Source organism: Siphateles boraxobius, unplaced genomic scaffold (genome assembly GCF_051911475.1).
Source record: "Siphateles boraxobius isolate OS27281-9 unplaced genomic scaffold, OSU_SipBor_1 130, whole genome shotgun sequence".
Taxonomy (NCBI): Eukaryota; Metazoa; Chordata; class Actinopteri; order Cypriniformes; family Leuciscidae; genus Siphateles; species Siphateles boraxobius.
This window is the reverse complement of record NW_027508734.1, coordinates 1,604,476-1,628,079: the sequence shown is the minus strand read 5'-3', so window position 1 is coordinate 1,628,079 and position 23,604 is coordinate 1,604,476. Positions and strand designations below refer to the sequence as shown.

The 23,604-nt window shown below is 37.9% G+C and overlaps 1 protein-coding gene across 1 annotated transcript in view; it reads right to left on the bottom strand.

The window, feature by feature from the left end:
* Positions 1-20,089: 20,089 nt before the first annotated feature.
* LOC143736761 (uncharacterized) overlaps positions 20,090-23,604 on the bottom strand; it is a 64,103-nt gene continuing 60,588 nt past the window's right edge. Inside the window, exons 10-14 of the mRNA XM_077227452.1 lie at positions 21,523-21,802; positions 21,296-21,435; positions 21,098-21,189; positions 20,755-20,851; positions 20,090-20,661 (exon numbers count right to left, since the gene is read on the bottom strand). Of these exons, the coding sequence (XP_077083567.1) occupies positions 20,639-20,661; positions 20,755-20,851; positions 21,098-21,189; positions 21,296-21,435; positions 21,523-21,802 (632 nt within the window). The 3' untranslated portion in view covers positions 20,090-20,638. The remainder of the gene's footprint in view (positions 20,662-20,754; positions 20,852-21,097; positions 21,190-21,295; positions 21,436-21,522; positions 21,803-23,604) is intronic.

The window sequence follows — 23,604 nt, the reverse complement described above, 5'->3', positions numbered from 1 at the left end:
TGAACATTATAACCCCAATGTTTATCTGTATGCTGCACATTTAACAGCTTCCATAACCCAGAGGTGGAAAGTAACTAATTACAAATACTTTCGTTACAGTACTTCAGTACATTTTTCCATTTTTTCTACTTTCTTGAGTACAATTATATTGTGGTACTTTTACTTTTACTTGAGTTGAATAAAAAGAAAGTATTCAACTTTACAACATTTCTTTTTCACCAAAAGCTTAATTTCTTTGATCGGACCTCTCACTTACCCTTCTTTGATTTTGCCTTTCTTAAAAAAAACATACTTTTCAAAATTAGCAATAACACAATTGCTCTTGGTGACAGGTATAGCCAACGCATTCTCATCCTTTGGCGTCATATAGGTGACGCCATATGACATTTCGTCGAAATCTTACGCACATGGCATCCTTTAGCGTCAATATAACACGCACTGTTATGGGTAGGTTTAGGTCTGGGGTAGAGTACGGTTATGACGCCTTGGGATCTGCGTCTCATATTCACGCTAAACGATGCCATGTGCGTCGGATTTAGACGAGCGTCACCTGTATGACGCCTTGGGTTCTGCGTCTCATATTGATGCTAAACGATGCCATGTGCGTAAGATTTCAACGAAATGTACAAAGCGTCACATGTATGACGCCGAAGGATGAGAACGGGCTGGTATAGCTAGTATGTTTGCTAAGCATAGTGTCAAACACAACAATTTATGAGATTAATATGTTTTGCTCCAAAATCCCTATACATGTCAGTCGAAATATCGTTTGAAATATCTTCTGTGGTCCCATGTTGCTGTGTGAATAATAATGTGTTTTTTGAACAATCAAACATGAAAGCATATTCTAGTACACCCAGAAAACACTTAGTAAAAGGGCGTAATAGGACTGCTTTAAGTTCATTAACTATAACGATAACTATATCAGCGTCCACACCTGCGCATAATATCGTTCCGTTTATTCTAAGCGCTCAGTTCTGTGTCTGTCACTTTAAATGCTGGACCTCATTAAAGCAGGATGGATTCTGATTGGCTGTCACTGTTTTTATCATTCATCAGTTAGAAAAAATAGTTTCCAATGATATCATTCCTCTGTGCTGTTATCGTTATAGTTGTGGTCCGGACTCTGCTATTCTTTTATATTGAAAACGATGTTTTTAATCTATAGTCTTTATCGTTATAGTTATTGTCCTTGTTGTGACAGGTCTTCTTTTACTGTTATTAATGAAAGTCTTACGTTACCCAATAATGTCAGCCAGCACACGATGATCCCCATCATCTCACAGAGAAGTCCTTATATTGCTCTGTAATTTGGGACAAAAGGTAAAGATGTGAAATATGACCAGTACAGATCACTTACAAATTGTAGTCCGTTACTGATTACAAATCACATGACAAAAATTTTAGTTAGTAACGTAACGGAGTAATGTATTATGACTACTTTTGATCTAACTCATTCATCAGATTTGAATAGAATTCTTCTGTACCATACGGATATGAAAATACATAGAGAAAGACAATATATTTCATTCTTTATTATCAGAAAAGACATTTATTTTCAAAACTGGAAGACTTTTCCAACTATGAGCGGTAGGCTTTATTTTATTTTTAAAGAAATTTGTCTGATTGATATGTAGCCTAATAAACAAAAAAATACCTGTAATCTGATTATGTGCATTTAAAAATGTAATATATTGATATAAATACCAATTACAAGTTCTTCATTTTTGGAATCTGATCATATAATCCATATTTGATTATGCAGCATTGATTATGACAAAGATTGATAATGTCATGGAGCCTAGAGGAACATTACTGTAAAATCTCAGTCTCAGACAGACAGTAATGAGCGAGGGCCATCTGGAAGTGTTTTACATGTCAGTTAAGTCAAACATTTCATTGATTTTCATTTTGAACACATTAAAAACATGTAAAATACACTATGAGACTGAACCCATCTGACAGACATTTTGGGACAAAGTTTCTTAATTGCATTTTTATTTTAGAAAAATAACAGTTGCATTGATAAATGCTTGTTTATTTTATGGTTTTAATCAGTAACTGTTGTCACTAATATCTGCAGTCATATTTGTTTTTATTAAAAATGAAGCAAACTAACCTGTCCTGTCCTGTGAAATCCGTACGTTGATGATGGAGTGGTTTTACAGTCCGTTTGAAATCTGTGGATGATTCCCGAAGGAGACTGATGTACTTTCTCTCCGTGTGACGTCACGAGGGCTGGGGGTCGGATTGAGAGTTTCTGTTCTGAGAGACTCGATTACAGATCAAACAGGGATCGGTTTCTGTACCAGACAGATCAAATAAAATAAAATACTGCAATTATAATGATTTACAATGATATTTTGAAATTAAGAAAAAAAATTAAAATATGTAAAGTGATTTTTGAGTTTTGCTTGTGAAATCGTTTAGGAAAATGTACAAAGCTTTAACATACTTGTTCCATTTGCATGTGGATGAATGAGTTCTGTGACTTGTTTGTACTTTACCTCAAGCATCTGAACACAAGACTATGTGTTGAGAAGTGAGCAGATCAAGTAGTCAGAACTCAGAATATAAAAATATAAACACCAGCATTCTCAGAAATGGCAAGATTCTCTGAACAAACGTTCTTCCACTATAGAATGTTTGTTCAAAGTTATCTGGTTTTTAATAAAGTTATCAAAATGTTACCACATCATTCATGGAGAGTTTTTATTCTGAAACATTTTAGATGGGTGTTTGTCTAGCATTTTTTAAATGTTACTACTTGTTTCAGAGCGTTCAGAGAACATTCAAAGAGTAACATTCACAAAATGTCAGAAGAATTATCAAATGGAACGTTCCCTTAACATTTGCATAACCCAAATTATCAGTATTATTTTTTTAACTGGATGTTTTGAATGTTCAGAGAACATTAAGTTTTCATGGAAATGTTGTCAGAACACGTGTTGGTCAGCTGGAGTTACGACTCGTGATGCTTCAGTCACCGGTTCTGTGGGTTTGATGTCTGATCGCATTTATGTGTTGAATGAGCAGAACTGTTAAATATTGGCAGCGGTTTTACTTTAAAAAACACTGAGAAATATAGACTAGTTCCTCATTATTAGTTTGTAAGAGTGACTGAGACGGACAGACATTGGTTTGTTGCTGGGAAATTCAAAGAAACACAGATGTGACACGAGGAAAAGGGAAAAGACTTTTGTTTTATTCTGCTCTTCAAGACAATATTAAAAGTGACACTGCATCACCCATCTAAGGATATTATATTTGACACACTATTAACACTAGATATTATATTGTGATGATTTTGTATGATTGACCTGTAGATGATAACAGCTGTCACATGTAGAGTCTGGTAAAGTGGATAGAAATCTACAATAAATATATATTTACTTGTGTTTAGTTTCCAACTAATCCAAAGAGCAAACAGCTTTATGCTGGTTTAAGAAATATTTTTTCCATCAGGAATGACCTCATGGAATCTATTTCAGCAAAACAACTTGCTGCATATGCATATGTTTCCCCAAAACCATGCGTCTTACACATCAACAATAAAGACGAGCACAGTGACACAATTCATGGCAATTCCTTACTGTTCAATGTTTTGGCGAATTGGTGGTTATGTTTAGGGGTTGTGCTTCATGATCACTTTTTCATACAATTCACATTGTACAAATTAATTCAAAATCGACACCTCATAAAATAGTTCTTTTTTTCCTGTGAGATACAGCGGTTATTCAACCTGAACTCAAGGGAAAACGTAAATATGCGACAAGGTGGCGATTTTGTGTGAATTTATATGAATTCATGTGAATCGCTCTATCCCAAACACTTTTCAACTTCGTCATAATAACGTCATGATTCTGACATTTATCAATTTCAACTTCTAATTAGTATGTCATAATTTCGACTTGTCCATTTTGACTGTCATAATTTCGACTTTTGTCAATTTCAACTTTGGCTAATTTACTTTTTATGTAAATATTTGCTGTCATAATTTCGACTTTTTCCAATTTCAACTTAGTATGACATAATTTTGACTTTTTAAGTTTTGTTCAAAGGTTTTAACATTTTCTTAAAGGGACTTGTGCATTACAGTGAATGTTTCTGGCTTTGTGTCGATGAAAATTACCCAGAGGACAAAGTAATAATCCAGTGTTATCAAGATTTCCATCCTAAGAATGAAAATCGGACAAAGAAATGATAGATTATGTAATTTGTGTCTATAGGTATGTGTGTTCGGCTCGAGTGTACAAAGTTACATCGCCAACTACTTGCATAATACAGCGTTATTAGTCGTTTTCGTGGATCCGTGTGAATGGGGATCGTTTTGATTACGTTTTCATCTGTACGAAGAAAAAATGTTTCCATTTTTAGCACATCGTTGTCGTGTAAAAGTACCCTAAGAATATCATATTTTTGGAGACAGATTTGGAAAAGCTAATGCAATGCTGTGAACTACAGTGTATATGTTTATCATAATTCACATGTGCAATTATGCACTTAGCAGATGCTTTTATCCAAAGCCATTGCAAAGGAGGAACATTGCAAGACATTTCTCCGAGACGAGAATTTTCATTGATATTTTCATTTGTTAAGCAATGCCAGATTTAGTAAAACTAACCGAGGCAAACAACAGAAAAGATCCGTAGATATTTGGGTAAATATTTATGCATGCCAAAAATTGCATGCAAATGCAGAATAAAATAGTAAAGAGAACTAACTTGCAATTATCTATATGATTAGACAATGCATGTAAGCAAATGCATCTATTATCTTAATAATAATAATAATAATAACGATATAAACCCGATGGCCCCTCAGGCTGATTTTACAGTTCTTCATCATGAGCTCTAGGCCTGTAGTTTGTCCTGCTTTCCACTCCATCTGGATCAGCTCGATCATTGATCATTTCCCTGTTGTTTTGTGTGTATTTGAATGATGTAAATCAGAGCTGGAGCTGCACAGGAGTCCAGCGTCATGAGACTCTCAATGAGGGTCCTAATTATGTGAGCATCCTTCCAAAAACTCCAACAGAAACTAACAGAAGATCGGATCTGACTTATATAGAGTTAAAAACATTTCACAATGTTTCTCGATCCACAGCCTTGCAACATTTCTCTTGGCCAATCAGATCGTAGTGATAGGGAAAGGCTTGGTTTGGAGTGATGACATACGAGATGGAAATACTGTAATGCAACTGCATGCACACAGACACTTGGTTGGGTTTTCATGTTTTATGGGGACATTTCATTGACATAATAATTTTTATACTGTACAAACTGTTTCATTTTCTGAGAGTGCAAACATGACGTTGAACCAACATCACTTTGAAACATTGAAAAAATGTTGAAATTTCATTCGAAAAATCAATGGTAATGGCATTTAATCAACCTTAATTGTGGGTGGAAAGTGATGTTGATTCAGTGCAACTAACGTTGACACATTAACATTGATTTAACATTGTTTCAATGGTTGCTTGCTATCGGGGCTGTTATCCTCACTATGCCACTATTTAATATTGTAAAAAAAAACTGTATTATTATGATATCCTAGTGGAGGATAAGCGCCACACTGTGGTGGTTTATTATTAAGGCTGCAAGTAAAGCATGAATGACTCTACAGTCTTTCTGTGATTTAAATATCTACAATCACAATCACATGCAAAGGTTTTACCAGTTTTCAGTATTCAGGTTAAACATTATATTCCATATGTTCTTTCTCCATAAAGGTAATATCTCTGTAGGATTTCTTTAAATAAATACAAATTTTAAGAAATCTAAGTAGTGGATACAAATTCAGGTAACAGCAAGGGATGATCATTTTCGATATGTGGAAAGAGAAACACCTGATGATTGGTTTTTGTGTGTGTGTGTGTGTGTGTGTGTGTGTGTGTGTGTGTGTGTGTGTGTGTGTGTGTGTGTGTGTGTGTGTGTGTGTGTGTTTATAAGCTCACCTGTGCCGCACTCCTGTTCCACCTCACTTCTCTGTATCGGCCCTTCATATAATCACAGGGGAAAGTCAATGTTTCCACCTGCTGGAGGACTTGATGCACAACAATAGAATGAGTGAGAATGCATGCCTAATGCATGACAAATCGGACTTTGCTCTTTGTAGGGATGTCTCAAATGTACAGTAGTCTCTTCAGTTCAAAATGACAATAATCCTATCTTCTTATGAATTGTAGTTGAAAGCATTTGTATGTTATGCATTAGAATCAGTGGCATGCAGTGGTGTTGAAATTGGAAGAAATAATCCTCACAGATTTTTAAAAATGTTTTTTCATATATATACAGTATATGTATGATTTTTATTTTTATTTTTTATTTTACCAGGAAGGTCCCATTGAGATACAATATCTCTTCTACCAGGGAGTCCTGGTCAAGATAGGCAGCACAAACAAAAATACAAAGTAATATGACACAACATAACTACCAAACAAGAGTACCCATATCTGAGAAGCAATATTAATCCTAATCAGCTGTTAAAACATTTACACCGTTCTTTAAAAACAGACTTTAAAAGGGTATTAAATGAAGCAAAAGATGGTAAATATTTCATGTTTGATATACCCTGAAGTTCATTCAATACATAAGGAGCGTAATTAGAAAAGGCTGATCTGCATAACTCTGTATGGAAATTTGGAATCGTAAGTAAAAGTTTGACTGTTGATCTGGTATTATAAATACTACTTTCAAAGTATTTAAAGACGCATGCATATATATTATATCACCATAGTCCAATACTGACAAAAAGGTACTTTCCACTAATCGTTTTCGAGCAACAAAGGAAAAACATTTTTTCAAGCGAAAATAAAACCCTAATCTTGGTCTCAATTTCTTTAAAAGATTATCAATATGAGTATCAAAAGTAAATGTATCATCCAGCCAGATTCCAAGATATTAATAGGATGCAACCCTCTCAAGCCGAGTACCTACAATAGTTGTAATCATAAAATACTTTAATGATAATCTGGAGCGGGTAAAAATCATATATTTAGTTTTTTTAGTATTCATTACTAATTTTAAATGATCAAGAGAAATCTTAAATTAATTAAAAGCATTCTGTAAAGAGTCCATTGCCACTTTTATAGATGAAGAGATTGAATAGATAATAGTATCATCTGCATAAAAGTGTACTTTTACTGTCTCTAATCCTACGCCTAATTCATTTCTATAGATGGGAAATAAAATTGGTCCCAAGATTGATCCTTGAGGAACACCTCTCTTCACTATTAATGGGTCAGAAATATAATTATCTATGGACACACGTTGAATTCTTCCAGTCAGATAATTTGAAAACCACTTTAAAACTTTACTACTAAAACCTACGCATTTAAGCCTCTGCAATAGTAGAGCGTGATCCACAGAATCAAATGCTTTGTATAAATCAATAAAAAGTGCAACACATGATTTTTTATTATCCAATCCAGTAATAATGTCGTTAGTGACTGACTTTGTGGCAGTTATAGTACTATGTCCTTGTCTGCTATCAGGTTCGCAGATATTTTTAAAAAATAAGGCTCTATGTGATCAGGACAGCTGACTTTTTACAATCAAGAGTTAACAGAGCTTTACAAACCTAAGATGGAGAAATGGGAAGAAAATTAAAATGATTTCTATTATAACTTAAGGGAATAGCCATTTTTCATTATGATCCACATGAAGATCTAATTGAGTTGTAGAGCTTAGTCCTGCATTATTAAAATATAAATTGAAAGCTTCTGCTATATCATGTTTATCATTAATTTCTTCATATTTGACCTTTAGTAAATTAGGAGCTGCAGGAACAGGCATAGACCCAATTGATGATTTGATCAGCTTCCAAAATCTACTAGGATCATTAAAATGTGTATTTATCATGTTAAGGTAATACTCACTTTTTGCATTTTTGATAATTTTAGTACAATTGTTTCTTAGTGCCCTATATTGTTCCCAGTCACTAGCTAGTTAGTTTTGCCTTAGCCCAAGCAATATTTCTATCTCTAATGGAAGAAGAGATTCAATTATTAAACCATGGATTATCTTTATGACGCACTCTCAATGTTCTTACAGGTGCATGCTTATTAATTAAGGTTAAAAAACTTGTTTGAAAATACTTCCATGCCAGATCAACATCAGCCATTTCACTGACACAGAACACCTCACTATTGTACAGGTCATGTAAAAAGGCTTGCTCATTAAAATGTTTATAATTTCTTCTAAAAATGAATTTGGGTATATATTTACGAAGTTTACAATTTCTAACACAGGCTATTGTACAGTGATCACTAACATCATTATTAAATATTCCAACTGAAGAATACTTCTGTGGAGAATTTGTAAGTATAACGTCAAGCAATGTGGACTTTTCCATGTGTTTTAAATTCAATCGGGTTGGATAGTTGATTAATTGCGAAACATTTAGGCCATCACATATGACCTTAAAAGCGTTTGAAGTTTTCGATAACCAGTCCCAATTTAGGTCTCCCAGTAATACAAAGTCATTGTCTGAGAACATTTTAATATAGTCCGACAGCAGTGTTAAAGCTTCGTAAGATGCCGATGGTGGACGATAGCATCCCATTACTGTAAAATCCACACCGTTGGGGAGATGTAACTTAACTACAGACAATTTAAAACACTTTGGTTTACTGATCGAGTCGATTCAAGTGCAGTTCAATGACATTTTGACATAGATCGCAACTCCCTCTCCTTTACTAGTGCGATCTGTCCTGTAAATGTTGTATCCATCCATGTTAATCATATTGTTTGTAACTGATGATTTTAGCCAAGTTTCTAACAAAACCATGATATCACAATCTGTCGTATTTGCCCAGACACGAACTGCATCAACTTGATTAATTAAACTGCGCACATTTAGATGAATAAACCTCAGTCCACTGCTGTTTTTAAGATCTTCTGGGGTTTCAAGTTGTGCCAGTTCAGGGCCTGGATTGGGGTGGATGTTACCTGATTGAAGAAGCAGAAGAATCAATAAGGGTTTCTTAACTGGAGCTAATCTCCGTCCTTGTCTGCAAGCAGCCGAAGATACAAACTGCCACACGCTCGTTGTTCCTCTACACCACTGCACGTGCTGCAACCGGCGATCATCCAATTGACACAGTACCGCAGAATGCGTTGCTGTAATCCAATGGTTTGATTCAAGTGGAGCCACATCCGAATGGAAAAAATCCACCATTACAAGGCGCAATAATCCACATCAAAGCACCCAGTCCATCGATATCCTCCAATCTGTCTGCCATTTGCGAAGACAGCACGATGCTACCCCATAGGCAGAGCACCCCGATTGGCCACAAGGTACTGAGATTGTTTATTTTATTTTCTTATATATTGTTGTTGTTGTTGTTGATAATGTTGTATCAAATCTTAGGTAGCCCCGCCTTCAAATAGCCCAAATTCACCATAAATTCATAAAACAAACTAAACAAGATAATCACAAAAACACAAGAAAAAGAAAAATATGAAACACATGTTCCGCCATCTTGATAACACTTTATAATAACTGCACGCAATTAATCATTAGTTAAGCATTAGTAAACAGTTAATCCATCATTTATAAAGCATTAGACATTAACAAGAAGTTAAAAATACAGTTATAAATGCTTAATTATTGATTTATAAGCAAATCTATAATGTGTTTAATAATTGTATTTTCATACTTTATTAATGATCAATTTATCATTTCTAAATGAAGTATTGCATTATTTACAAACCAGATATTTGGGAGTTTTCAGTTGTTCAAGATCTATTTAAATGTATATTTATACATCTTAAATATTTATATGTTCTGTATTACTGTGTTGTGTTTGTTTCATGTTTCTGTTTAGATAAATGAGCCTTTAAATCTCCTTCGTAAATTCTTTACAAGGCATAACTAGTCCTCACTTTATTTACTAAGAAGTCTAATTTCAAATATAATTTGTTTGAAGTGTTGGTGCTTAATGTAACAATATCTAGCGTAAATGATAAATCACATTTGAGATTTGTGCTGGATACTGTATACAGACCACCATACAGACTTTATCAAATAATTTGCTGACTTTCTATCAGAGTTAGTACTGGCTGCAGATAAAGTCCTAATGAAAAAGATGCATTGGGATTGGCATTTAAATATATTATTAACTCTATTGGAGTTAGACAACACGTGTCAGGACCTACTCATTGTTGTAATCATACACTAGATCTAATATTATCACATGGAATCAATGTTGATGCCGTTGAAATTCTGCAGCAGAGAGATGACATCTCAGATCATTATCTAGTCTCGTGTAAACTTCATTTAGCCAAGGCTGCAAAGTAGGGATGGCCCGATACCGATACTGGCATCGGAGATCGGGTCGATACTGTCCTCATATACTCGTACTCATAATAATTTGCTGATACCACGCCCCGATACCACGTACATTTTTCGAAACGAAACTGGCCGCCGCGAGTGCTTTGTCGAGGTGAACGTAGGCATAGGGACGTGCACTCCCAACGGAATAGAGTGCGGCGTGGCACTAGATCTGATGGCCGAGTGTGGGCGCGGGCAGTAATGCACTCACTCTGTGTGTGTGGGTTGCGGGAGGATAAAACGATTCGCGGGACTCCCGCAAACTTGAAATATCTATGAATGAAAGATATTAAAAATAATAGATTTTATTATTATCTGTTGCAGAAAAGCAAGAATAACAACTAAAACAAAATAGAAACGATTTACAGGCCAGAGTTTCTATTCATAACATTTTTGCAGCGTTGAGCGATGTAGCCAATCACAGTCATGATGATTTCTTGAACGCAAAGATAGACTCCTGTCACCGCTCAAAACTTTTTTGTTCAGTGCTGAATTCTGTATGCTGGCAAATCCTCTAATTATAACAGTGTGTGGATATTATGAAAGATTCATTGTGCAGTCAGCTTCATTGATAATAACAGAGATGTGTGAGATCGCTATGAACTGTCAGCTTTTTAGGAATTAGGCTATTAAGGGAGTGCACTTTGCGCGCATTCAGTCATTCGAGACCAGTAACTGCTTGCTTTTATGTTAAATTAACAGTGGTTTGTGTGTTAATACATTTATTATTTTACTCATTATTATTTATTTTTAGACTTGTTAAAACAAGCAGAGAAGAAAATAAAAACAGTCTTCTAACCTGTGTTCTAAAATAGTCTTCTGTCTTCTTTTCTGGGAGCCTATAGTTACTTTTGCGGTAGAAATATCGATATCGGTACTCGGTATCGGCAAGTACACACATGTAAATACTCGTACTCGTATCGGTTTGAAAAAAATGGTATCGGGCCATCCCTACTGCAAAGTCGACTCCGTGTTACAAGTATGTTAGACCTATCACTTCTGCCACTAAAGATTGCTTTTTAAATAATCTTCCTGATCAGTTTCATCATCTCAGCATCCCAGTTAGCTTAGAAGAACTCGATATTGCGACAGAAACCTTTAACTCTCTTTTTTCCAGCACTTTAGACACAGTTGTTCCTTTGCTCTTAAAGAAGATTAAAGAAAATAGTCCAATGCCATGATACAACGAGCACACTCAGGCCCTTAAGAGAGCAGCCAGAAAAATGGAGCACAACTGGAAGAAAACAAAACTAGAGGTATTTCGCATTTCATGGACAGAGAGCACATTTGCATAAAGAGAGGCCTTAAAAACTGCTAGATCTGCTTATTATTCAACCCTATTAGAAGAAAATAAACAAAACCCTAGGTATGTATTTGAAACAGTGGCTAAACTAACAAAAAATGAAGCTTCAAGCCCAAATGTTTCCAAGCAGCACAGCAGTAATGACTTTATGAACTCCTTTACTTACAAGATTGATAATATCAGGGAGAAAATTATAACTATGCAACTGTATACTACATTATTGCATCAGACAGTGCAGTGTAGTCTCCTTGACGAAAAATTTGATTCATGCATTGCTATAAGGAGAGGGTGAATTTTATAAATTTGTTAAATCATCTCAATCGACAACATGTATGTTAGACCCTATACCAACTAAACTACTGAAAGAGATGCTTCCAGAGGTCATAGATTAATCTTTGTCATTAGGATAAGTACCAAAAACATTTAAGCTGGCCATGATTAAATCACAGGCTATGATTAAACCGCTTGTTATGATAGAACTGAGACAGCTCTCATCAGAGTCACAAATTATTTGCTCTTATCATCCGATCGTGGTTGTATCTCTCTATAAAGGCCTCATTATGCTTCTGCGTCAACTCCACGGCGTAGCTACGCCGTCACTCCTACGGCGTCGTGGCCGTTTTATGGTTCTGCGTCAGGTTGCATTGCATCGCGGTGCATCTGACCAATCACAGTCCTTGTGGTCTGCGTCGCCTCGAAGCGTAGTTAAAGATTTTTGGAGGTGCACGTCGAGCGATGGCGGAGGGGTCGGAGAGGGGTTCGTGGCGTCGCAGAGGGGTCTGCGGGGGTACGCCGTCGATTCGACGCAGAAGCACACTTTAGTATTACTCGATCTTAGTGCTGCATTTGACACTATCGACCACAACATTCTTTTAAATGGACTCGAAAATTATGTTGGCATTATTGGAATTGCACTAGCATTAAATCATACTTATCTGACCATTATCAGTTTGTAGCAGTAAATGAAAAGATGTCTTATAGATCAAAAGTTCAGTATTGTGTACCACAAGGCTCAGTACTAGGACCGTTGCTGTTCACTCTGTACATACTACCCTTAGGAGATATCATTAGGAAGCATGGCATTAGTTTTCACTGTTATGCTGATGATACTCAGCTCTATATTTCTTCAAGCCATGACCAAACTTATCAATCCACAAAATTAACGGAATGCATAGCTGATATAAAAGAAGTGGATGACTAGCAATTTCCTACTACTTAATTCTGAAAAAACTGAGATTCTAATTATTGGACAGGAAATAACCTAGAATACTGTCTAACACTTGATGGCTGCTCTGTCAAGTCTTCGTCATCGCTTAGAAACCTCTGTGCGTGTGTGTGTGTGGGTGGGGGGGATGGTGGTGCTCTTTGATACCAATCTTTCATTTGAAAGTCACGTGTCTAGTATCTGTAAAACCCCATTTTTTCATCTTAAAAATATATCTAAATTACGTCATATGCTCTCAATGAAAAATGCAGAACAATTAGTTAATGCGTTGGGGATTTCGTGGGACAGGTACAGCATGAAAGAGGGGGTTTTGGGCTCAGTTTAGCTCCTCCTAAATGGCACAAGGCAGGCCCAGCTCAAAGGAGGAAGCTGGTAGTCAACGAGGTGCGAAAGCAGGAGGAGAGGATGAGATGTATAAAGGCCATTTCCCAGACCAAGCAGGGAGAGTGGATGAGATGAGAGAGTGTGGAACAACGCAAAATGGGCTGGCAAGACCTTTGGTCAATGGAAGAGAGTAGGATCAGTTTCCTTATTAGGTCAACATATTATGTTCTCCCATCACCTTAGAAACATTGCTAAGCTACGCAACATGCTATCTGTTTCTGATGCAGAAAAGTTAGTTCATACTTTCATGACCTCGAGACTAGATTACTGTAATGCTTTATTAGCTGGCTGTCCTACATCCTCAATTAACAAGCTACAGTTAGTGCAAAATGCAGCTGCTAGAGTTCTTACTAGATCAAGAAAATATGATCATATAACACCTATTTTATCATCTCTACACTGGTTACCTATTAAGTTACGTATCAATTACAAAGTATTCCTACTGACCTATAAAGCCCTAAATGGTTTAGCTCCTGTGTATTTAACAGACCTTCTATCGCCATACAATCCATCGCGCTCTTTAAGATCACTAAATTCGAGGCTTCTGGTCATTCCTAGGATATCTAAGTCCACTAAAGGAGGGAGGGCGTTCTCGCATTTAGCTCCTAAACTCTGGAATAGCCTTCCTGATATTGTACGAGCCTCAGACTCGCTGTCCCAGTTTAAAACTAGATTAAAGACGCATCTCTTTAACCAAGCATTCACTTAATGCTTAACCTTTGATACTGCTGAATCGGTTCGAATGCATTAACATTATGAACATCAGCTATGCTAATTATTTCCCATCTGCCTTTCTGCTGTTATCTCGGGACGCTAGTCCCGAGGTAAATAGCGTTCGTCAGCTCCAGTTTGTATCCAGCCTCTCACGGAGACTTCAGATGCCCCAACGCCTGTGAAGAGACGACTCGACGCCTGTGAAGAGACGACTCAAAGCCGGCGATATGTTATGCCATAAATTAATACTTGATTAACTAACTGTATTTTTCTATGTACATTTCCGAAATGCAATTTCTGTAAAGCTGCTTTGAGACAATGTGTATTGTGAAAAGCGCTATACAAATAAATTTGAATTGAATTGAATTGAATTGAATTGAATTGAATTGAATTGAATTGAATTGAATTGAATCACCGCAAAACCTAAACCTCTGGGTAGGAGAGGATCCCTCTCGTCCTTTGTGTTCATCACCTGCCACACTAAGGCACATTTTGACAGGATGTAAGGTGGCTCTTAGCCAAGGTCGGTTTACTTGGCACCATGACCAAGTATTGCGATGTTTGGCTTTAGCATTGGAAGGCAAGCGTAGTATGACCAATAAGTTGCCGCCTGTTCTAGCAAAACATTACACGCAGAAGACAATATTCCTCCGCCCAGGCGAGCAACCACCAAGAAAAGGTGCTAACACCAATTCTCGCCCAGGACAACTGGAAGCTGCTAGGGACTGGAAGATGCTGGCTGATCTTGATCAACGGCTTATTTTTCCACCGGAGATTGGCACCACTAACCTACGACCAGATATTGTTTTGTGGTCTGGATCAGCACGCATTGTTCAACTGATAGAGTTAACAGTGCCATGGGAGGATGCGGTAGATGAGGCATATGAGAGGAAGAAACTGCGGTATGCTCATCTGGCCACTGAAGCAGAACAGCGAGGATGGAGAGTCCAGGTTTATCCAGTGGAAGTGGGTTGTCGAGGTTTTGTGGCACACTCTACAACCCGGTTCCTCAGAGACGTCGGATTCAGTGGCCAAGAGTTGCGTCGCACAGTAAATAACTTATCTGAAGCGGCAGAAAGGAGCAGCAACTGGCTGTGGTTGAGACGGAAAGATTCTAGCTGGCTGTGTACAGGCCGCCATGCTACGGTTCGTAGAATTCTTGAAAACTTGAAGAGTCTGTTGGTTTATTTGTATAGGTTGTATGGTATTTACAGTCATTAGGTTCCTGTGTATATTGCGTGAATGACGGGTGGTTGGGCAGATATTGTGTTTTGCGGTAGGTGGTATGCCATACGGAACCATTGCCACTGAAACTGCATATTAACGCACCAGTGGGGCTCGACAGCCTTAGTCAAGCGGGTTGGCGCGTATGGTTGTGTTGCGGAGAGATTGTGAGATTGTGGTTAGGTCTCAGCAGCAGGAGGGATGTAGAGGTCAGTAAGCTGGGCTGAGTTGAGCAGGGGACGGAGGGGGGTGACTCTGGGACGCCAGAGTCACTGTCGAGCCCTCTTGAGGTGTCGTGGGCTAGTCGACGAAACACTGAGGACGGAAGGTCCCCACTTGAAGACCCTAGAGATTTCCCCTACTCAGCTCAATCCAGACGGTTGTCATGGGGGGACCGCACTGTGGCTGCAGCCGTTGTGTGTGCTGACGCGTGTTAACACTAGACAGAAGGAGATTTACATCACCATATGGAAAGAAGCGTAAATGTATGGAGAAGCATAGGTTACTGTAAAGCTATGTCTTAGTTGGTGCTTATATTGGCAAAAGCCGAGTACAAATCAGCATGAAGTTTTAACATCTACTCTCGTGTAATGGAAATCATGGCATCTAGGCTAGATTATTATAATGCTCTACTGGGTGGTTGCCCTGCACGTTTTATTTTTATTTTTTATATATAATAAAAAAACATCAGACAAGGCACAAATGAGGCAACATTAACCAAAAAAAAAACACACAAAAAAGAACACAACAACAACAACAACAAAAGAGAAAATACAAAAAGAAAAGATTAAGGGAGATACAAATTTAAGACGGTTAGAAAATTTACTTTATCAAATCAAGTCATGTGGTACTATATTTATAGAATTCAAAAAAAGGTTTCCAGATAATTCACCCTTGCTTTCATTGAATATGTGATCTTCTCCAAGGGTACACAGCTTCAAATCTCCGACAACCACAATCCAATTGGCACATCAGTGTCTGCTTTCCATTTCAAACCAATACTTTTTTTTAGCTATAATAAACAACATTTCAGTAAGCTTAATAGCTTGTCTGTTTCGGAGGCTAGAGTTGGTAAAATTGTCTTATAAACACACCTCTGGATCCATTGGAAAATCAATTCCATGAATCTGTCATATAATATCACATATTTGCACCCAAAACACCTTAACTTTAGGACACAACCAGATGGAATGCAAAACTGTCCCTTCTTCTGTATCTACATGTAATGTAATCTACATGGAGTGTAGTAGAGCTGGTGTAAAAAAACGAAACTGAATTAATCTATACCTAGAATTCAAGGTTGAGGTGACCCCATCTTTACATAATTGACCCCACAGGTCCCCATCTATTCTTACCCCCAAATCCTGCTCCCATCTCCTTCTGGATTTATCTGGGTCATCTAAAGGCTGATTTGAGATCAGAGCTTCATATATTCTAGAGATTGTTTTATATAGTGGTTTTTCAGAATAACAGAGTTGCTCAATAAATGTCAAATCCGGTATCTTAGGACAGGTTTTTGCTTTGACTCTTAAACAATCTCGTAATTGCAGATAACTAAAGAATTCTTATTACTAAAATTTTATCCATGTTTTAACTGTTCAAATGACATTAAAACATCACCATCAAAGCAATGCTCCAACAGTGTAATTCGTTTATCTGCCCATATCTTCAAATTTTTGTTTTGATGACACATTGGTAGCAATCTGTTCCCCCAAACTCCCCCATAAAGGTGTTTTAGGGAAAGAAAATTACCCTGTCCCAGCAGAGACCGCAGTTTATACCAAGTCTGAACTGAATGAATAATCATGGGATTGTTAGTTCTTGTGTTGATCAGTTTTTCATCCCATGTATGTAAAATATTGGCAGGACAATCTTCTTTTATCTCAGATTTCTCCATATTCAGCCAAGAGGGTATTGGCAAACATCTGAGCTAAGTACCTGGATATGGCTGCCTAATAATACATCTTAAAATTGGGAAGTCTCAGTCCTCCTTGCTTATAATCTAAAGCCAGTTTATCAAGGCTGACCGTAGGGGTTTTATGATGCCAAATAAATTATCTTATTAACCTATTAAGAGAAGTGAAAAATTAATTACGGATAAATATTGGAAGAGATTGAAACATGTATACAAATTTAATTAATTAAATTAATTGTGAATCATTAAAATTTAATTAAAATTAATTAATTTAATAAAAAGATTTTTTAATAAAAAGATTAATTTTAACGGCATTTATTCTACTAAGTAATGTGAGGAGTAGATCCATCCAATTGGTTAAATCTCTACCCACCTTCTCTAAAAGACTAACCAAATTAAGTTTATAGAGATTTTTTAAGTTACCATCTACCTGAATACCCATATATTTAATTCCAGTAGGAAAGCACTTAAAGGAAAAACCGTCAAGTGCAATATAGTCGAACCCTGATAATGGCAAAATGACACTTTTGTCAATATTAACTTTATATCCAGAGTAAGTGCTATACAATTGTAACACATTCTGTAGATTAGACAAAGAGTCCATGGGGTCGGTAAGAAATAAAAGAATATCATCGGCAAACAATGATATTTTATGCATTTCAGGGCCGATTCCAAAGCCCGATTCGAAAGTTGCATCTAATACGCTTATTTCACCCAGCCGCCATTTTGAAATCGAAAGTGAGGCTCCGGTGGGAAGAACCCCGGAAGTAAAGATAAACAACAATGCCTTGGACTACCAACCTGAAGCTGCTGCCGCGATTTACACTATTGGATGTTAATATCCAATATAGGATGTGTATATAGTTCGTTCCTGCTTCTTTTTTTACTTTCTGAAATATATATATATATATATATATATATATATATATATATATATATAAATTTATAAATTAATTTAACTGTATATAGTCTAAAGTATGAAAGTCAAGTATGTACAGTTTTAGAATAACTCATTTCAACATTAAACACAACAATACACGGTTTTCTTCCCACCGGAGCCTCGCTTTCGATTTCAAAATAACGGTATATAAATACAAATTATTCTTATTCTAGAGTGGGGTCTAAGATGTCATCTCTGGAAACCCAAGAGCGTTTCTTAGGGCCTTAACCTTCCTAGTCCACCAGATATTCTGCCGCCATATTGTCGGGAGTCCAGAATTTCGCTGACAGTGTAGATGGTGCCATCGTCCATGAGCGGCAGAAGGGGTTCCTCCATGGGATCCAACTCTGTGGAGTAAGAAACAGAGGAGTGATGAGGTTTTGGAAATGAGACATGGAAGGTGGAGTGAATGCTATAGTGAGCAGGGACTTGCAGTTCGTATGTGACTGGCTCTTTCGTCATCCTTCGTCAAGTAAACCTTAGGTATCTGGGACTCAATTTTCTGCAGGGCAGGCACAGCTTCATGTCCATCGTTGAGAGCCACACCATCAGCCAGTGCTGGTCTTCAGGTAGTATCCGGAGGAGAGGCTCACGGTCACACAGTCAATATATTATTTTATGTGAATGAGTGAGCTGGATGATTTTCACATCGTTTTGAAGCAATAATACTAGGCTATAAGATCCAGTTCTCAAAAGTCTTGTGAAGAAGATTTTGTCATGAAAATATTTTAATTTACAGAAATAAGAACAAATGGCAGGGCATGTCTCAAAGCATCTCCAGGGCCCAGAAAACACCTCAGACACCAGACGGTTCAATATAAAATTAACGGTCAGCACATGGTGGCAAGGTACTGTCTTAAGGAGTGGGACACTGAAACATTCATTCAACTGATTTATTCAAACGGCTGATTCATTAAGGAATGAAGCACATTAACGACTTCAGAAATGGGTCGTTGAATCACTCAAACGATTTGTTCAAATCACAGATTCATTCATTACCAAAATGCCGTTGCTCGATGAAACAACTGTTCTGCTTTGGCTTTGTTTGGAACTATTTTCATTGGCAAAAGAGAGCAAAAACCGACAATATATTTACAATATTGTGTTTAAAACCAACTCAAAATGAAGTCACTTCATTTTGTATTGTATTGTTGTATTAAAATCAATATCACAGTTAAAATTGTGCTGATATTCGGGGGAACAGCGCACTCTTGTTCACTGTCACAGACACCGTATCTGCACTTCATTCCCCATAATCCTTCCTGGCACTCACCTGCACGTAATTACTATCACACACACACACACACTCACACACCTGCACTGCATCTCCCTCATCTACAGTTCTGCTACTTAGGCCCTGTTTACACGAGAACGATTCTGGGTGAAAACGTTAAAATATTTTATCGGATGTGCCTTTCGTTTACACGGCGACGGCGTTTTGGAGGCTTAAAAACGCAAAAAAGTGAAACCACCCTCCAGAGTGGAAATCTTAAAAACAATCCACCGTCGTGTTCCCATCTAAACAGTAAAAACACCAATCTGCTCACTGTGGCTCTCGTCGCGTACGTGTTTACGTCACAGGCATGTGCCATTACAGGAAAATAACCCCAATATGTCGGATTATTTCCATACGTCGGACCTTCAAGTTGCCATTGCAGCTCTGATAAACGTACAATAGTCTTTTCAGCAGTTGTACAAAATATTCTCAGATATTGGTGTTGTTGTGTCGCAGTGCTTCACATTGCCACCTAGCTGCCTGGAGTGCATACTACATCGAATTTCACACACTTTTGCGTCATCATATGCACGTGGATTTCCCCCCGATAACGCTCGTCTAAACGCAGAATAAAAAGTGATAACGCAGCGCCACTTTTGCGTTTTCTCTTCAGATCGTTTCCGTGTAAACATAGCCTGAAGCACACACCTCGCACCAGTTCAGCGTCAGATCTTGTTTATAGACATAGTTTGGGCTAGTGTGAGTTCTCTCCAATGTTATACTCCAACGATTATTCTCCTACAAGTTTCTCAGGCATCTGATCCCATCAGTTCATCAAATAATTGATTTTAAGGTTCTTTTATTAGTTTATAAAACACTGCACAATCTGGCACCTCTATTCATTTCAGACTGTCTGTCGAGATATGACCCGAATCATAGTTTTAAGATCCTCTAGTGCTAGCCTTCTGGCACATTATACAAAAAATCATAAACGATCTGGTGGTACTTCTTTTAGCCACTATGCTCCAAAAATGTGGAATTGTCTGCCAGATGAAGTAAAAGAGGCTACTATCATTTATATTTTTAAAAAGCTGGTTAAAACATATTTTTTCATTCAATAAAACTCAGTTTTATGTTCTATTTTACCTACTAATTTTTTTATTAGTACATGTATTACTATCTCTGTTTGTTGACAATACACAATTACACAAGGTGTTTTATAGTTCTTAGATATGTGAATAACAGTAACAGGGAAGCAAGTAGAAGTCCTTTAAGAGTCTTTACATTGTAAACACATAATTATAAAGAAATGTAGAATCAGATTCATTGTCTTTAATGAATGTGAATTTAAGGAATTGAAGAAAGTCTTGATTTCCCGAGTGTTAATTTGCTTTACTGCAACGACCTGCAAATAAAACATTTGCTTATTACATCTCTTAACAATTTAATAATCATTCCTACTTGTGCAGCTTATTTTATAAGTCATTATAAGACTCACGTTTATCATTGTTCACCTTCTGGATAACCCGTTTAGGAGTTTGAGACCATCCAAGTGTCACATTTGTGAATCCTCTATCAGCAAGAGCAGATCCCAACTGAAAATAACATTCATACTAAAATTAGTACCAGTTGCATAAACCGCTTAGATTAATCTTACAAGATAGTCATACATTTTTTCCTTCAATAACTTTTTGAAGGCAGCTACATTTGGCCTCAGAATATGATGATATATGCTCAAATCTCAAACTAACTTTATCACATCGCTTTAATCCCATTCAACCTTCATGATCACTGTAAACTACCATTAGATCTATAAGGTTGAATTGGTTTCTTTCTCTCACCGGTTTCAGAACTTTTTCTCTCATTGAAGGGTCAGTCAAATCATTGATGGAGTTGAACTGCATTCTTACAAATGTCCTTTTTAAACAGGGACCTGAACAAAGATACATTCATGCATGTAAATATATGAATTAGTTGACTTTGTGTTCATTAAAACTTCTCACTGTGTCTTGTGGACAAAAAATATAATGATGTTTCACCTTCTCCATAAACCTCCAGCTCACAGAGAGTGAGTGTCTTCATGTCTCCAGGAATGATCAGATTCACAAAACGTCCGTCCATCCCACCACAGGAGTAATTGTAGGACTCGCCAGCTGGAATAGCAGGAATAACAGCACATCTACAGACAGAGAGAGAAACTGATGAAGGAGATAGTGTGTTGAGTCTTCGCATTTCTCTCATGTTCATTCAACCTCAAGAGTCTCACATGGGATTGTTGTTGCCGTTGTTCTCCAAAGAGTTCCCGATGCGAATCTCCGCTCCGTTTATTCGTTCTGCACAGCAGTCGTTTCTGTTAGTGACGACCACTCTACTAACTCTGTAAATCTGTTTCAGATCCAGCCTCCACCACGGATTAGTCTCATTAAGGGTTGAGGAGCATCCCGTGTACAACTGCTGGAGACCTCGATTACCATCAATGGCCTTTACAGCAAACCAGTGCCCAGATGTTGACGACTGTGTAGCGGCGCCATCTACTGCCAGATTTCCTAGAGAATAAATAAAAACTTGTCTTGACTTTTTTTGACTTCAACTTTTGTCTTTGTCTTTGAGTGAGCTAAGTTGAAAAGAAAAGCCTTTCCTTTTCTTCCGAGCTTATCAAAACTTCTATCTCTGCTGCAAATATACGTGATATATATATCTTTATATCAGTCATTAAATGCAAAGCTTCCGCAAAGAAAAACAATTCCTGGCATGCAGTGGCGGGTGGTGGGTAAAAGGCAGACAAAAGTTTAGCTGCTTTAAAATGTCCGTGTTAAAAGAGCACGTTCGGCCGTTTAGTGAAGCTGATTGTTCTATAGCCTATATCCAATTTAGGCATGAGGTCTTCCTTCATTTTTAATTTGTAGCTGTTGTTTGAATGGTAGTTTAGTTAATTTGTTTGCAATCAAAAATTCAATATCTCTACTCTCGATTGTTACATCAGCGGAAGCAGTTCAAACTAATATCAAGTAATTTACGTCTCTACCATGTTACTTTTCTAAACACTCATAATCGCTGAAAGTGAAATACTTGATGGTGATTTGCTAATTATTTTAGCAACGAAGGCACAAGTATCCGGCTATGGATTTGCCTCCCCCTCCTTTTCTCTATTCCCTCAGATTTTCATTTCGCAGCTTTGGCACATTCAGGGAAGAAGCTTGAGGTGGTTTCACTTACAGTGGTGAAATTACAATCAAGAAATACACATTCTGAGACATAACCTTAATAACTGGGAATTGTATTAGATTAAATCATCCTTCGGCCATTTTCACCTCAAACTTTTGGCTAGGCTGGCCTCCCTTCCCTCCCCCGACGAGCCGCCACTGGCTTTGAGCCAAGACGAGTCCAAACAAGACGGACATTTAAAAGAAAATGTTCAGTCGTACCACTTATTTCAGAGTTTTTCAGCAAAAAAAAAAAAAAAAATGACGGCGATGTGAAATAGAGTTTAGAAGAAATCCTTTAAATTCTTACCGGTTTATTAGCATGTCCAAAACAGTCATTCAGGCAACAAAAAGAACGTCCTGGTTGCGTATGCAACCCACCGTTCCCTGAAGGAGGGAACGGAGGACGTAGTCGACGCGACTGAAATGGGATCACGCTAGGGAGCCTGTCTTCTTCGAGTACTATTGAACGAGCCAATGTAATTGGCGTGCGTGATTCGCATCACACACTCCGCCCCCGCGGCGCGGGTATAAATACGGAAGTGGATGCACGCACTAGTTGCTTTTCGCTGAGGAGCCGAGAGTAACCCGGGGTCAGCGGTGGTCCAGCGGTAGTGGCAAGGGGACTACGTCCTCCGTTCCCTCCTTCAGGGAACGGTGGGTTGCATACGCAACCAGGACGTTCCCTTTCAGTCGATAACGTCGGACGTAGTCGACGCGACTGAAATGGGATCAACCATTGAACACGCCACTAACGCTGCCACCTTCCAGTGCCTAAACCAAAGCCTCCTGATGCCCCCGCAAACTTAAGGCGGGGAAGGACAGGGCTTAGGCCAGGGAAGTCACTGCTGTTCCTACAGGACCACTGGGAAAGCGTTCCCCGTACGTTGGAAGGAAGGGACGCTGCGGAAGCCACATCCAACCCAGAGGGAGGTAATGTGGAGAATACACATATGAACAGGGCGGAAACCGGGCAGTCTAACATATGGAATGTCACTGGGGTGGCTCCAGCCTAAGACGGGGGGAGACACACCGGACAGTGACGGCAGAGAGACTCTGCCGAGGGAAGACACGGGCTCACCGCAGGGAGCCGTATCGTGGAAGAATACACATATGGGGTCACCGAAGGGACCGCAACATATGGA